Source organism: Gymnoscopelus braueri (assembly GCF_963280865.1).
Source record: "Gymnoscopelus braueri genome assembly, chromosome: 19".
In the NCBI taxonomy this organism is placed as follows: domain Eukaryota; kingdom Metazoa; phylum Chordata; class Actinopteri; order Myctophiformes; family Myctophidae; genus Gymnoscopelus; species Gymnoscopelus braueri.
This window is the reverse complement of record NC_137621.1, coordinates 36,804,673-36,821,304: the sequence shown is the minus strand read 5'-3', so window position 1 is coordinate 36,821,304 and position 16,632 is coordinate 36,804,673. Positions and strand designations below refer to the sequence as shown.

General features: G+C 43.3%; 1 protein-coding gene across 2 annotated transcripts in view; it reads left to right on the top strand.

Annotated features, from left to right (window-relative positions):
- Positions 1-16,632, top strand: part of LOC308075147 (protein jagged-2-like) — a 63,668-nt gene that overhangs the window by 17,340 nt on the left and 29,696 nt on the right. For both annotated transcript variants that reach the window (XM_080414799.1, XM_080414798.1), the window contains exons 3-5: positions 6,549-6,609; positions 14,886-15,140; positions 15,914-15,974. In XM_080414799.1, the coding sequence (XP_080270925.1) occupies positions 6,549-6,609; positions 14,886-15,140; positions 15,914-15,974 (377 nt within the window). The remainder of the gene's footprint in view (positions 1-6,548; positions 6,610-14,885; positions 15,141-15,913; positions 15,975-16,632) is intronic.

Sequence of the window (16,632 nt, the reverse complement as noted above, 5' to 3'; positions counted from 1 at the left end):
TTTGTTTTTGGCTTTGGGTGAACGCTGCCTCGAGGCACGGCTTTTTGCGGAACGTTTTCACGGTAAATGTGGAAAAATGGACGTTCTAGTCGTACAGTTAGCCGTGGTCTTTTAGCGTGTGTTTGCTATGTAGACCTCCTGCATCGGTACTGTATACGGTGGTTCCCAAATGGTGTGCCCACTGCCCACTGTGCCGTCCAGGTGTGCTTCGGGATTTTGTGACAACCACATTAGTATTTCAACTAGAGATGCGCGGATCGCGGTTTTAGCCGCGGTTGCCGCAGTTAACCGCAGTTTGGGTGGATTTGGGTCAATCAAATATAATTATTAATTAATATTGGATAAACCGCGGGTGAAATAATGCGGGAATTAGATTAATGATATCAATCTATAGGCCTATAATAGCTTTTAAAAAGCACTACATTTCACCGTGTGTGCGTTGTAGTATTTTAATATTACGTCATTTTACACCAGGCACAAAATAGCCGCTCACTACATGTTGCTTTGCAGCCAGCCAGTGTTGCCAGGTTGCGAGAGAAATAAGCAGCCAGGTCTATGAAAACAAGCCCAAAACAAGTGCCAAACAAGCCCAAAACAACTGCCAAACAAGCCCAAAAGTTGCTTATAAAAAGCAGATATGGCAACAAAGTGGTTGAAAGCGAAAGTAACTTAATGAAGATGTGCGCTTGTTGTTACCATGGTTGTGGATTGTATACAGTCACTGCATCGCGACAGTGGTGAGTGACATTGTTTATAAGAAAACTAACGTCAGGAAAATAACAATTATTTGGCGCGGTTGGTGCGGATCTATAAACAGGGTCCCCACGGTCATGAAATTCCTGGAAATATTTTTAAATTGAAAAAAAAAAAATCCAGTACTGGAAAAGTTTGGGAATTGATCAAAGGTCCTGGAATTTATCAAGGGTCCTGGAAAAATATTTGGCTATGCATTGTTTTTGGCTATTGATTTTGTTAATACAAAACATTTTCATAAACATGTATAACATTACACGAAATATGTAACATAAGTAGTTTTTCGCCGAACGGGCTGTGTGATGGCATATATTATTTAAATAAAATAAGTCATACGGATGCCATAATGAGTCTTCCAGTGAGCTATGCCATAATTTTGCACGAAATTTTTAATGACATTGTACTATTCTATATTCTATGCTTTATTTTTGCTACACTGCCTATCTTTGGGCATTCTACATAGGAGTAAGAGACACATTATTGCGCTGAATGATTGTTATATAGGCCTGGAAATTGGGCTAAATATTCTGGAAAAGTTTTGGAAAAGTTTTGGAAATTCATTGCTAAAAATGTGTGGGGACCCTGTATAAATAGGATGATATAATTACCGCGGGTGGATGGTGGATGGATAATGAACTTGTTAACGCGGATTTGGGTGACAAAAAAAAACATCCGCGCATCTCTAATTTCAACATATATGCTCAATAAACATAGCATTGAAAAAATGTATAAAATATACAATGATAAAAAAAATTATGAATTATTTCAGTTGTCAGTATTTTCTGTGCACTTATTTCCCAATGCAGAGGCAAATCCCCCTCCCCACAAATTTTGCATGCAATTTGCATGCATTGTGAGCTTGTAGATCTGCTGTTTTCATTATGAATACAGGTGTGACTTCAGATTTTGACTCGCCCCAGATGTGTGCCTTGGGCACAAAAAGTCTGAAAAGCGCTGCTTTATAGAGAGCCAGACAGCTGTTGTAGACGTATCCCTTCATGCCTGTTGTCCTACACAAGCCTTGCTTCACACACCGTTCATGTTGAACATTACATGAGGCCAACCAAAGGATATATATTATCATATATAGTAAATCTGTCATCAGAACCTAGTATTTAGCCCTGACAGCTGATAAAGAGTTTAAAAAATCGTTGTAGCTTTCCAGAGAATTTCTCTTGGGGTTGCAGCCAAAAGTGCAGTACAGCGAGAGCTGGGGCTTCTATGTTGGTTCCATCTGTAGGTTCTGTGTAATGCAATAATTTGTAACTCTGAGAATGTACAAATGAAACCGAATGGACCCGTAAGGTACATTCTCAGAGTTAAAGCTCGGGATTTAACAGCTATCTATGGCTGTACAGGACATACCAAGAGCTTGTGTCTACTTGAGTTAGCGTTAGCGACATGGCTGTCCATGTCATGTCCTGTCCTGTCACTCTTCGGGTTTCCATAGCAACTGACTGCAACGTGCAATAACAAGAAACCAATATTACGTGGGTCAGAACCGTAGACCAGATAGACTGCAAGATAAAGGGACAGGGATGGGTGGGAGGGGGGCAGTGCCCTGTCATTTTGCGCACTTCGCCGTCCCTACATGATGTTTGGGCCGTGTCAGCTTGTTGAAGTGGTTTGTCTGTTTAATTAGTTGCTAAGGTCAGTGTGTTTGTGTCAGAGGTAAATACAGACCTCGGGTCCCTTCCTCTTTAATCTTTGTCCCCAGCACTTTGTCATCTCCTTCGCTAAAGACCCCCAGACGGACGAAGTCAACCCCGGGTCATGGGAACTAATAACAATAATACAATAACCATTATTTATTAGAGCACTCATGTGAAAGCACGGGGCGAGAGAGACGGATCAATGTTCATTGAAAATATGATATGAAAAGCAGGTACAGTTGGAACTGATATTGATGTGGTTGTTGTGGTCCATCAGAGAGAGAGAGAGAGAGACGCACGCACGTGTGCGCGCACACACACACACACACACACTCACACACACACACACACACACACACACACACACACACACACACACACACTAGGGCATTAACGAATAGTGATTTATGGTATTCGAATTATTCGACCCAAAAGTATTCGAATAGTCGATTATTCGGTTTGATTATAAAAAATTAAAAAATTAATTTTTTTTTTTTTTTTTTCAATTACATTGATGACTCGACTCAAGGAATGCGAGTTCACGTCACACCAGAGCTCACAGCTGCGTGTCTGCTCTAGAAAAGCCACTAAAAAAAATAAAATCTAAAAAAAAAATAAAAAAAATGCTTTTTTTTTTCTTTTTTTTCTTTTTTTTCGAATAGTGGTTTGATAGTCGAATAGTCGGTTTGATATTCGAATATTCGAATATTCGACTATTCTGTGAATGCCCTAACACACACACACACACACACACACACACACACACACACACACACACACACACACACACACACACACACTACAGTTCTGGGAATAAACAGTTACATACTAGAAACAACATTTCAAAGAAAGGTAATGACATCATTCTATTTTATAGCGCATGAGATCTCAGCCGTAGGGTGTTCTTGTCTCTGAATTAATGAAAGTGAAAAAAATCTTAGAAATGTATGTACATTTATTTTCTATGTTGATGCCCCCAGCTTATCAATCATGTTGACGGCGGAGACATCGAGTGTGTGAGTCTTAATTGTTTGCATATTTGCATATATAAAAGTCTACTGACTATAACGTTAGACTCACTCACGTAATAGTGAGTGAGTCTTGGGTTAGTTGTGGTCTGTCTCTTCATGTTGGCAGTCTTAGCTCGGCTACATGCCAAATACTACTGTGAGATAACATTTTGCATTTGAGGTGTGAGTTGAAAGGGTTCATCTTTACATCGATGCATATAATAAAAAGACTATGGTCGCTGGGAAACGCATCTGTGTCACTTAGGATTTCTTTGGCTGTTCAAAAATAGCAGATATACCGAGCTTATAGCGCACAATTGTTTTTGTGCAAATCTTTGAATATATATATTTTTAAAGCAAACATTTGTAACTCAAATCTTTGCTTCTTGGGGGTCCCTGGAACAAGATATTTTACAAATGTTCGCTTTAAAAAATATATATTCAAAGATTTGCACACATTTTCACGATTTTTGTTCAAAAATAGCAGATCTACAAGCTCATGGTGCGGCACTCGGTGCCGCGCTATGAGCTTGTAGATCTGCTATTTTTGAATAGCCAACGGAATTTAAAATGACAGAGATGCGTTCCCGGATTGAACGGGTTAAGAGCATCTTAAAGTAGATTATGGGGGTGTTAATGGACCATCGTACATACATACACTGGGCTTACACTGTTGTGGGTTCAGATTCAACTTGCTCTCCACTGGACATCACCTAACAAACAAGACATTCTGACTGGTCACTGTTGGGCAGAAACCTTGTATGTCCGGATCCAATATTATTTAGTCACAAGCTCTTTTTTATTTCTTTTCATTGGTCAAATATTTATAAAAACCCACAGACAGACGTAACCACTTCCAAAGTAACATCCCTATTTTGGACATGCCATTATAGGCAAAAGTTTTCAAAAATAGCCGCAACATGTTAGACATTGTCATACGACGAAGTATAAACTAGGGCAATAATTTATGAAAAAACAGAACAAAGAGGTGAAATATGCAAGGTTTCTGCCCCGACAGCAAAGATATGGTCTTTAAAATAACCTAAAAACAGACCTTTATGTTCCTGACTCAGTTTAGCAGGTCCCTGTTTCAATACCCAGCCACCTCAGACCAGCAGCATTTACAGCCTTTCCCTGTAATCTTTTCTTTTTTTCTTCTTCCCAGCAACCCTCAGTCATTGCGAGAGTCAGTCTCGGGTCATGGGAACTCACAGCTGTTTGGACGACCCCGTGCAGCAAGCTCTCGTCTCGGTTTGTTTTGCTGATGCCCGCGGAAAAAAAAATTGAGAAAAATAATAAAAGAAGAAGAGAGAGCAGATGAAATAGGTTGCAGCTGAATCAATCCACAGTTTTGAGTTTGTTGCTGTGGGACAGTGAAGGCTCCTCTGGAATGTAGGACACAGCTTACAGACATGCGGGGAGTTTAGGCCTAGTCTTCAATATTAACATACTAAGATACTGTTAATTGATCATAATATCACTGAAAAAATGTCATACAATATTGAATACGGAGTCTGGATCCATACCCATATAGTAAATATGATGTACAAAATTGTAGATTAGAATCGTTCATTTAACTCTTAGACAATTGGTTTACAGGGCTACAACTATCGATTGCTTCCTCAGTGATCGTTCTTTTCCCATTAATCCAATCATTGAGAAGCGCATGTTTCTGCCAGGTTGCTAGGTTGAAAGTGGTTCTCTTAATGAAATTTCAGTTATATTCAAATAAGAAATACATAAATAATCAATTCAAACGTTTGATTAATTGTTGCACGACTCAAGACAATCAAGGCTGGGCGACATCTCAAAACCCCCAGAAAGGAAAAGGGATTATTCTCTGGTCCCGGGAGGAGAGGAACTTGTACTGCTCAGATGGCTCTGATGGTGTCTGGGCATAGTTTGTTGATTTGCTGGGTTACCTGTTTATGTTATAACATACCCACATACACCACATCATAACTTTGTATGTGTTTTTTCCTAAATGAATGGCCTACTTGATCGTACTACAGTGTCACACAAAAGTATCCAAAACCACGAAGTAACGGTTTTGGGCATATGAGTTTTCCGCCCGACAGAGACGATGTGCAACATTACAACAGTGAGTCTCACACAGTCGGGGACCCAGCCAATAGTAGGACGGCCTAGCCTTGTTTCCCAACTGTTTGGTGGTTGCACTTGTTAACTAGCCTGAGGGAGATAGTGGCTAATCAGTGACAGCGCTGTGAGAACCAGAGCTGCGTTCCCACCGTCTCTCTCAGCTTTCATGCAAAAATATGATGTGTGTGAGAGCATATCTGGGTTTCTGTTTTTGTAAGTGTGTGTATGTATGAGAGAGTGACTAAAAGTCCACAAGGGCATACCTGAGTATCTGTGGCAAAGAAACACAGTTCTCGTGTGTGTGTGTGTGTGTGCGCGCACAAGCGCATGTTTGTGGGGGTGTGTGTGTGTGTGTGTGGTGCTTGGGAAAGCGTGACTGCGTCTGTGTGGGTGGGAGAGCATAATGGAGATTATTTGCGTGTCCAAGAGAACCAGAGATTGATTGTGTGTGTGTGTGTGTGTGTGTGTGTGTGTGTGTGTGTGTATGTGTGTGTGTGTGTGTGCAGGGTGGCATAGCTACGTTTCTATGACTGTGTGTGTCACTTGGTATTAGTGTGACTTGATGTGCGTGCCAAAGCTGACCATTTAGAAGAGCAGGTGAAATGCTGTGTGTTGAAGGGTCTGGGGTCTGTTAATCCTGTGTTAGACTAATGTTCAAGGGGACATTGGATGCTTGGCTTAAGCCTACTATATCAGCGTGTGTGTGTGTGTGTGTGTGTGTGTGTGTGTGTGTGTGTGTGTGTGTGTGTGTGTGTGTGTGTGTGTGTGTGTGTGTGTGTGTGTGTGTGTGTGTGTGTGTGTGTGTGTGTGTGTGTGTGTGGCGATTTCAGAGGCAACAAGGTTTAATAAAGTGATTTTATAATTCAAGATCTGTCTGCGTCTCTTCCTGTGCTTACCGTATGTATGTGCACAGCAATACTGTGCATCTTGTTGTGCGCGTGTGTCTGTTTATATGCATGTTTGTCTTTATGAGTGTGAAGTTCTGTGAACCGTGATAACCTCTAACCTCTGTTGTCTTGTCTCTCTCTTCCAGCGGGAGTACACGCTGATAGTAGAAGCATGGGATTGGGACAACAGCACTCACAACACCAACGGTAAGTCCCCTCCATCGCTCTCTGCGTTGTGTTCACTCACGTGTCCAGCTGTGAAGGAACCAGTGGGATGTTACCAGAGCCCGACAGATGCCAGTTTTCTGGGTCCGATATTTACAGAGTCCTATAGACCACTGATTATCCATGTTTTGACTGATTTTGTCAAAAAATTCAAACGTTTCTAATACATTGGAAGACATTTTTTCTTTAATTAAACACGACGAAGATCTTTTTTAAATGACGAATCGCGATGCAACATGCTTTGGTAGGACTTAATAGTGCTTAAATATACCTATAAAAAATTGGGGTGCACCTCATAGCTGAGTGGTTTGGACACGTACCACTTAGGCTCTAATGCCTGACAGCAAGTACCTGGTTCGACTCCCGGGCCGTGCGGATCATGCCGCATGTCACTCCCCTACTCTCTCCTTGTTTCCTGTCTCTCTCCACTGTGACTATCAATCAAGGCTCTTTACTTTTAGAAAGAGAGGAGTTTGATTCACATATTCAGAGATGAGTCAAACTGGCTTCAGAGTGCAAAAGTATTTTACATGTTGAGGGATTTCAGAGAGACATTGCCTGGGCAATGCTCAACCCTGGAGCCAAATATTCCATTCCAAAGTAAGGGTGACTGCCGGGTGAAAATGCCAAACCACCATAGAAGTCAAACTGAAAACAGGGCTGGTATGTTGGGTGTTTATGGTTAGGCTTGCCAGGATTCCATCATCTTAAACTGTTTACAGTTATTATTTACCTGTATTTCTGTAGAGGAGGATTGCTCAACACACATTTACACCTGAGACTCACTGTACGCATAGCCCTCTACTGTTAGTCACTGAGCTGCTGTGCAACCCATGCCTTGCTCAAAGGCTAACTCATTTGAACCACTTGAGCCCTATTTTATACGTTATATGATGACAGTGTAGCGTAAACATTTATTTGAGAAAACTGTTGAAAAGGATTACCAGTTAATGCTTATAATGAAATGCCCAAAATACCGACACCAAATTGAAAGTGTTTAAGTTCAATTAAACCTTCTGAGTGATTAACTTTCAACCTGGTGTCCCATGGGCATCTAATAGGCAAAGTTTGTCAAATTCTTTCAACATGACTGTGTGTTTAAAGGGAGAGTGGACTGTCCACTCCTTGTTGTATTTAGTCCCCTGGCAGTGAGACAGTGGACTGCCGTGAGACGGGGGACTGCAGTGAGACAGTGAATTGCAGTGAGACAGGCACAGACGGAGGAAGTCCCTGCCAGTAATTGGGTCCCAGTCCAATGTCGTTGTAGAGGAAATGGAAGCGTGTACTTTGCAAATCTTTCAACGCATCCTTAGACACATACTCCAATCTTTCAGGCCACCACCGCCCCAAAATCCAATAGATATGAATCAATATGATAATTGATTTACTAGTGTTGTATGAAATTCACCCAGTGCCATTCTGCAGGGATGGGAAAAGTAAACAAAAAAACACCTTTGATGCACCTTTGGTCTTTGCTCCTCCCTCCATCGACGAGCCAGGTACACTGGATTCCCACTCTATTCATGAGAACGGCTTTAATGAAAAGTGACTAATTATCCCCAGAGGGATCGTAGGAGAGGAGGGGTAAGAGAGCCATGGATTAGTTCTTGGCCTGCCTGCTTGCCTGGCTGCCTCCACGCTGCACACCGAGATGTTTGGTACACAGCTGTATCCTGTTTGTACACGCTCCCCTCATGGCAGGGCCGCAGCGTTCTTCCCCAAAGTGCTACCGGGAGGAAGTAAAGGTTAATTGAGGAATGTAATCTATGTGTGATGACACGAAGTGGGACTTCTCTTTGCTAGGTGTTTGCTTGTTTGAAAGTCGAGTGCCTTTTAATTTGGAGCTAAGTGCCGATCTGTGGGTGAGGCTAGGCGCCGGGGTGAATTAAGCTAGCTAGATAACTGCTCAGTTGACTGAATGACTGGCTAGCTGGCTGACTGCTGACTTTTAACAACTTATTAACTGACTGACTGGATGACTGGCTGACCCCACTGACTGACTGACTGACTGATTGACTCAGATTTACTGAATAGCTGGATGACTGGCTGGCTGGCTGGCTGACTGACTGACTCACTCAGATTTACTGAATAGCTGGATGGCTGGCTGGCTGGCTGACTGACTGACTGACTGACTGACTCAGATTTACTGAATAGCTGGATGGCTGGCTGGCTGGCTGACTGACTCAGAGATTGACTGAATAGCTGGCTGTATGGTAACTATGGTTGGATGACTGGCTAACTGACTGATACACAGACTGACTGACTGACTCACAGAGTGTCTGAGGGGCTGGCTGGATGACTGAATGGCTGGCTGGCTGGCTGACTGACACGCTAACTGTGTGACCAAGGGAGCGGTGCGTGTCGATCCCATGGGTTAGTTGATGTCCATTTAACTTTCCTCCATGTTTCGCTTTTTCTGTGTATACTGTACCTTTTAATTCAGTTTACATTTTCAGCATGCTTTCTACAGAATCTATTTCTGTTTGTCAGTCTACCGGTTCCTTCTCTTGAGCAAGGTAGCAATGTAGCTCTTTCTGCCCCCTCTCTCTCCCTCTCTCTCTCAATTGGTAGGGGGAAATCCCAGAAATGGTGATAAAACAATGCATTTGGGACGCAGTGCTGCTGCGTAGTCTGTGCAGCGTGTGCAACATGTAGTTGGGTGGAGGCCAGCTGGGGTTGGGTTTAGTGGTTGTATCTGATAGCAGTGGCTCTGTGTCAGCCACTGACCTGTGAACACACACACTGTGTCCGTGTCACTCATTCTCACTAATCCTCCAAACGCAGCGTTGTTGTAACAGCGCTTCCTGCTGTACTGCAGGGGTTCATGGGTGGTAGGTTCACATGCCTGCTGGGCTGTAGGACCAGACCCACACAGTAGAATCCTAGTCAAATCCAGAGTATTCATTTAACTCTGAGGGTATACAAATGGAAATAATTACCGGCCCATTCGGTTCCATTTGTGTACTTGCAGAGTTACAAATGGATAAAATAACACTCAGGACCTTGGTGTGTGTGTGTGTGTTTGTGTGTGGGGGGGGGGGGGGGTGTTTGTGTGTGTGTGTGTGTGTGTGTGTGTGTGTGTGTGTGTGTGTGAGAGAGAGATGGACTGCGTTCATCTTTCTCTCTCCTCCATCTCCCCCCTCTTTCTCTCTCCATTCCTCCACTTTATCTAGTTCTATCTAACCTATTTCACTCTCATATCTACAGTATGTCTCTCTCTCTCCCTCCTTTGCCCCTCCCCTGTCTCCCCCACTCTTTCTGTCTCTTTTTTCTTATTTCAGGCTCCCTCTTTCTCTCCTCCTTTGCCCCCTTTCTCTTACTTCCTCTCTCCATCTATCTTCCCCTTATTTCCCTCTCACCTTCCGCCGCTGTCTCTTCACTCCCTCTGTTTCTCTCCCTCTCCCTGTGCATCCCTCTCAACCCTCCTGCCTCTCTCTCTCTGTCTCTCTCTCTGTTTCTCTGTCTGTCTCTCTCTCTCTCTCTCTCTCTCCCCCCCCCCCCCTCAGGGCCTGTCAGACAGTTAGGGACACTAACTATATTAAGCCTGTGAGCACATGGGTTCGGGTTCGTTAAGGCATTAATTTAGGCAGTGCGGCCTCTATTTGGGTTTAGAGATCTTTTTCCTTTTCTGTCTCTTAATTAGCGTAGCCCAGCTGTCCGCTACGGGCAGCTACCGAATGCCACTTAATTATCATGGAACATGCACTATGACTGTCTGATATATATATATACCGTAAGATCCTGACTGTTAATTTAACTCCTTTACGGGTCCATTTGATCCAGTTGATGACAGATAAATGGATGGATGTGGATGAATGGATATATTGTATTGAATAGACAGACTGACCGACCGACCGACCGACAGACAGACAGACAGACAGAGTCACAAAGTTCAGAGGTTATTATGAGGTCATTTCATTCCACTGTTGCTACACAGTCAAATCCTGTTAATTTAACCCTGAAAGCGTAAAATAAGCGAGTGTCAGCTAAAATGTCTTTTTTTTTAAAGGTTTAAAGTAACAGTATGTACTCATTTAGGGCCTTGTTGTAGGATCAGTCCTGGGCAGCGGGTTGGCGAGGCCCCAGGAGAAAGAGGTTCTGTCCAGAGCTGTTTGTGCTTCAGGAAGCCCCCGTGTGTTTAAAAACAAAACAGAAAAATAGTTAGAGAAAAAGGAGGCCAGTGCTATTGTTCGCCGTCGGCGAGGAGGTGGCACGTCTACAGGGGCAGGGCCGCTCTCACCTCAATCACGTATCCGATATCCACACGACAGTGGTTGAAGTTGTACATCTTTACTGGTCCCATATGGGAAATGTGGACTCGCTGTGGAGGCATACTGTAAATAACACCATGCATTTAAAAACTCACAAAACAGGTGAAATGTGCTGGAAACATGCAGGAAACACAACATAAGGAAACACAGAGTAGTGTTAATGTATTACATACACTTTTATACTTGGGCAATTCGAAAATAGACAATCTGCAATCTGATCAGCTGATCTGTAGATATGCTACTTTCACATTTTGAAAACCTTATAATGACAGGCCAAAGTTAGAGAGGTAAACCAGGGCTAATGTGATTACATGGTAACATGGATGGTTGAATGGCCTACATGTTACAGTTGAGCAGGTCTACAGCAGACACAAAATAAAAGCTTGGTTGAAATATGTGTGGTTGAAATGGGTGTGATGTCAGTGCGTGTCCCCTAATGCTGAAATCACACAGTCAGATCCATGACAGAAATGTGTCACAAATCAATGCAGACCTGCTGTTCTGCCTCACATCTCCATTTCTGCAACGGAGAAAGCGAATTGACTGATCTCAGAACCACGGTTTATACTTAGTCACACACCAGAAATAGCCGATCTACAAGCTCACAACGCGTCGTGCTGTGACGTGTTGTGAGCTTGCAAATCGGTTATTTTGGGTGCGCGACACGATGCACATCCAAGTGCAAATCAGACGTTACTTTTCAGTTGCCTCAAAACAGCAGGCTTCCAACAGGTCTGTAAAAAAAACACATTACAAATTGACCTGTTTGTTTGTAATGCTTAACGGTCCGAAAAGAGGAAGCATGCAGCATCGCTATTGAACCCAAAACCAAAATAACTGTTATAACTGATTTACGTTTAATAATAAAAAGGAGAGAATGACTCACGCCCATAAAAGGCTGGCACGTTATGAAAGCACCTGGACGAAGGTGCCGTTGAAAGGCGCTGAGCGCCTCCCTGCCAAGCAGTTCATCGATCATGGCAGGTTCACTGTTGTGGCAACAGCCTGGATCTCCTTCTAACAGAATTTGTAGCGGACAACCACTCAGTGTAAATTTGACGGTAGCAGAGGATCATATATCAAGAGAATCATCTGTCTTTTTGTATTTGTACAATTTAGCTTAATATTTGTTCTCATCAACGTGTTTAGTTTGCGCTCTCACTCAGGAATTTAAAATTAGTGAGATTCAGATGTTCCATCACCAGCAGTATGTAAAGTCAGAGGTATAATTACAGTAGTTAAGTGCGGGTGTAGCACGTTGGCACATTGTGAGCTTGTAGATCGTCTAAAGTATAAATCAAGCATAAGCACCAGAGCTCCTTGAATAGATGAAACAGGAACTTCAGTGCAATATAGTAATACAGCACAGCAATACACTACAGTGCACTTAAAATGTGGGCCATAATAGTCTTTTTTTGGAACACGGATACTGTAGACTATTACATTACTCTTGACTTGGTCAAATACTTGAATATCTGAAGCCCCCTCGATGATTTATGTAAGCCAATTTTGCCCCCCCTCTCTCTATCTCTCTCCTCTGTCGTCTGCTCTCCCTAGTAACAACGGCTCTCTTTGAGAGCCTCCTTCAGCACAGAGAGAGAGAGTGAGAGCACATGATTGGTCTATATTTTTATATCTAATTGCTGGAAATGAACAGCAGTGAGTGAGTGCTTTGCTGTTCAGGTGGTGTGTGTGTGTGTGTGTGTGGGGAGGGGTGGTGTGTAAACTTTCAGAGATGGACTAAATAAGGACAGCGTGAGAATACATTTCTAACGTATCGCCTGTTTTTATGCTACCTGGTAGTAAAGGTTTATGGATGCTCTTAAACGGTGATGTCGGGCACTTTACAGCTGGGCGACTCAGGGTCTCGGGTTAGTCAAACAAAAGGATGCAAGTAATTAGCTCAAACTTTTATTCATATAGCCATTTTCGCAAGTGTTTGACTATAGCGAAACAGAGACAATGTGTTCTTGATTATTTCCTCCCTAAAGTGTCTGTTTTGCATTTTGCACATGCATACCATGGGTTCAACAATTTGAACAACATACCCCTCCCCCCTTTTATTACCACCAACACAGATTTGGAAGAGGTTATCTAGTTGATATTGTGATGGGGAAATCTACACACGGCACTCTACAGTTGCCGGGTTGCAATCCGGTAGTCTGGTTGCAATCCATCCACAAGGTGAATGTGAGGAGTGAAGATGCATAACCGATGTATTATATTCGTGCAGGGACACAGTAAAATCCTCACTGTTAATTTATCAATTTGTCAAATGAATACTCAGGATTTGACTGTGTATTTCCAGGCCACTACAGTCGCACAGCAAAGTGAAGCCAGGAAATCAAGTCTTCAGGTGGTCTTACTCTTTAAAACGTAAAGTGTAACAGAAGCCCTCTTAGGAAAGAGGTTGTAAGCGTGAGTTTTGGGCTTGTCCTGTCCCCGTCCCACCATGCCACCACCATCCATGCCATCATGCCCCGGCCGTTGTCACAGCTGTCCTGCTTGGTGGACGGACGCGGCAGCAAACCCTGCTGGGTCACGGTGCTTCTGTTCCTTGAGAACAAGCTAAAGGCCCTTTCCTATGTCGCCCTTCCTCCTCTGTTCCCCGTCTCTTATTATTTCCGCCCTGGCTCCGAAGGAGTCGGGACTGGATATCCTGAGAGAAGCGGGGAGGGGAGGTGAAGAGCGAGCCGGCCAGAAAAAGGCCGTTTCACAAAGAAGGAAAACTGAAAAAAAGCGTTTCAGGGTTATCAAGGCCTCACAGACCCCGGCTCCTTCGCCCTCTGTTTGTGTTCGGCTTGTTTTCCTTTTGCTTCTGCCCGCTTTTTTCTCTTCCTTTATTTTTTTCTCCTCCTCCCGTTGCTGCTTGGAAGAACAGAGTGGAGCGTGACCTTTATCCGAACCTACTCCCTCTGATCTCGGGGCACATCAACGCCTCTTTCTATGTTTTCTGCTCTGTCTGCTGTCCAGTCCCGCTGACCAGCAGGTAGTTGGGTCACATCCCCTGTCGGGGATATTTTAGATAATAAAAAAAGCTATACCGACAACAATAAGTGATGTACAGTCTAGTGCCTTGCAGTACCATAATGGCATATTTTATTATAATGGAAAGCCATGAGGCGAATCAATCCTCAAAACCCCATGCGCTCAGTGATCATGATGTACTCACAATGAACATAGCAATGATTTGTTGCACCCAGCCAGAGCTGATGTATTCTGTACTGTTATCCTTAGTAATTAGTGATCTTTCAAACTTCAAAGCAGTGTGATGAGATGAATCCCAAACATATGAATGTAATATGTTATAATACGCAATCATATAATATGAAATAATACATCCGCAGATATTTTAAAATGGTGCAGAATAAAAATATCCCTTTTCCCCCGAATGTATTATCAGTGCGATCATTGTGACATCCATTTTGTTATCCATATTGCATCTGTTTTCATGGGGAAAGGTACTTTTTTCGCTTGGAGGCAGGTGCCACGTTACAGTGTTGCAAACTGCATTACTGTTGCCTTGTAGACATGACTCGGGGAGATAAGGAACCTTGTGCCACAGAGGTGTTGTGATGTGGACTGTAGTGTAGTGTGACATTTAGTGGCTGAATGTTGTCTATAGCACCTTTTAAAGGGGGGCACATGCTACCATTTTCGGTGATCACCCTCTCACCGCAGTGGTTTGAAAACTACAACATGACGTCACTAAGCCGCGGTGATAAGCGATTCACCGCTCACCTCAACACATCTCTCTGTTTTTACTAACCAAAATCACCGGACTATGAGCGCCTAGTATCCAAACCACCGTTTCGGTGGTCACAAACGGTGATAGGGTGACCACCTCATTTGGTAGCATGCAGGGGCCTTTACTCTGAGAATGTACAAATGGATGATTTTACTGTGTACCGGGGTGAAGTGGCCCAGACAGTGATTGACCACATTTTCATAATTTCTATGATGTCTCCTCTCCTATGTCTGGTCCAGATGAGGACCTTCTGATAGGACGCAGTATCCGTCGAGGGATGATCACCCCAGGGGAGGAGCGTCAGATGGGACAGTACAAGACCCCCTCCATCCGGTTCGAGTACAGCATCCGGGTGCGCTGTGATGAGAACTACTACGGCAGCAAGTGCAACAAGGTGTGCCGACCTCGCGACGACTACTTCGGCCACTATGTCTGCGATCAGTTTGGCAACCAAGGCTGCATGGAGGGATGGAACGGTCCCAACTGCAAGAACGGTGAGAAGCGCACCAAACCAGTTGTTTTTCAAACTGTGGGTCACACGTAACCCATCAGTAGGTCATATGAGGGCCAGGTGGTTCGCAGGATGGCCAAAATTAACAATTTTTTCTTCTTTACAACCGTAGAGAAAAGACTGCATGCATATTTTGAATATTGTTTATGCTTACAATTTTAAGGCAAGCTATGTTTAATTTATTTTAAATACAATTCCATGCACTATTTTTGATGTATACATTAATAAATTATATATATTGCAATTGTAATTTGTGGTTTTCACAAAATTCCAAGGCTCCCCTGGACTTGTCTCATGGCACACCATTGTGCCTCGGCACAGCATTTGTTTAACATTGGTTTCGAAAATGTGTTTTACCAACACACAACCACAGCTTATACATTACTTTAGTTAAACGGAGATGCTTGCCATTGACATCCTCAACTTGCCATTAGCCACAGTTTGCTGTTTGAAGTGGCATTGCGACAAAATAAATGATGTTTTGTCTGTGTAGGAAACATGGGAAATGGGAATTTAATGATGATGTGACTACTACTACACAGTAAAACGAACACATTTTGTTTTCTTCTTCTTTTTACAGTGCATAGCCTGCTGTAGTGGTGTGTCATGAACAGATGTTAAAAAAGATCTGGTCAGAAATACGCAGAGATTATATTTTGACCTGCATCTATGCATATCTGCAGTGAAAACCCACTTCATAACACCCACTTACTCTCTCTCTCTCTCTCTCTCTCTCTCTCTCTCTCTCTCTCTTAGCCATCTGTAAGCAGGGCTGCAGCTTGGTCCATGGGAGATGTGATATACCAGGGGAGTGCAAGTGAGTTGACTCTCCTCTCTCTCGCTCTGTTACTGGTGATGCCTACATATTATAACCATAAACCTGGTAGTCGTGTCAAGTGTTAATGATGACACACACACACACACACACACACACACACACACACACACACACACACACACACACACACACACACACACACACACACACACACACACACACACACACACCTCTACCCCCCATCTCTCACACTTCACTCTGATCCAGAATGCTATTGTTCTACTTCCTGTTCTGAAGCCTGTCTATGAGAGAGAAAGAGAGAGAGAGAGAAAGAAAGAAAGAGATGTTTTTTCACTCCTTTTTCAGTTTCCTTTCCTCTTCCCCTCTCTCTCTCTCTCTTTCCCTCTCTCTCATTCTCCTGCTCTTTCTTCCTCCCCTCCATCCTCTATTAACACATTTTCCTTCCATCTCTAACACTTCCTCACTCCTCTACCCTTGTCCTCCTCCTTGTTTGCCTGGGTTTGGGGATTTTGGTTGGAAGGTTCCCAGTGGAGATGCAGACCTCCATTCAGGTCCCGTGTTAACCTCTGCTCACCTAAAAACAGTAGCGCTTTCATAAAGGAGTAGCTGACACTATTACTGGGATTATCACTGCTGTACTGTTATCACATGTGTTCATTATGATTACGGCAGATGA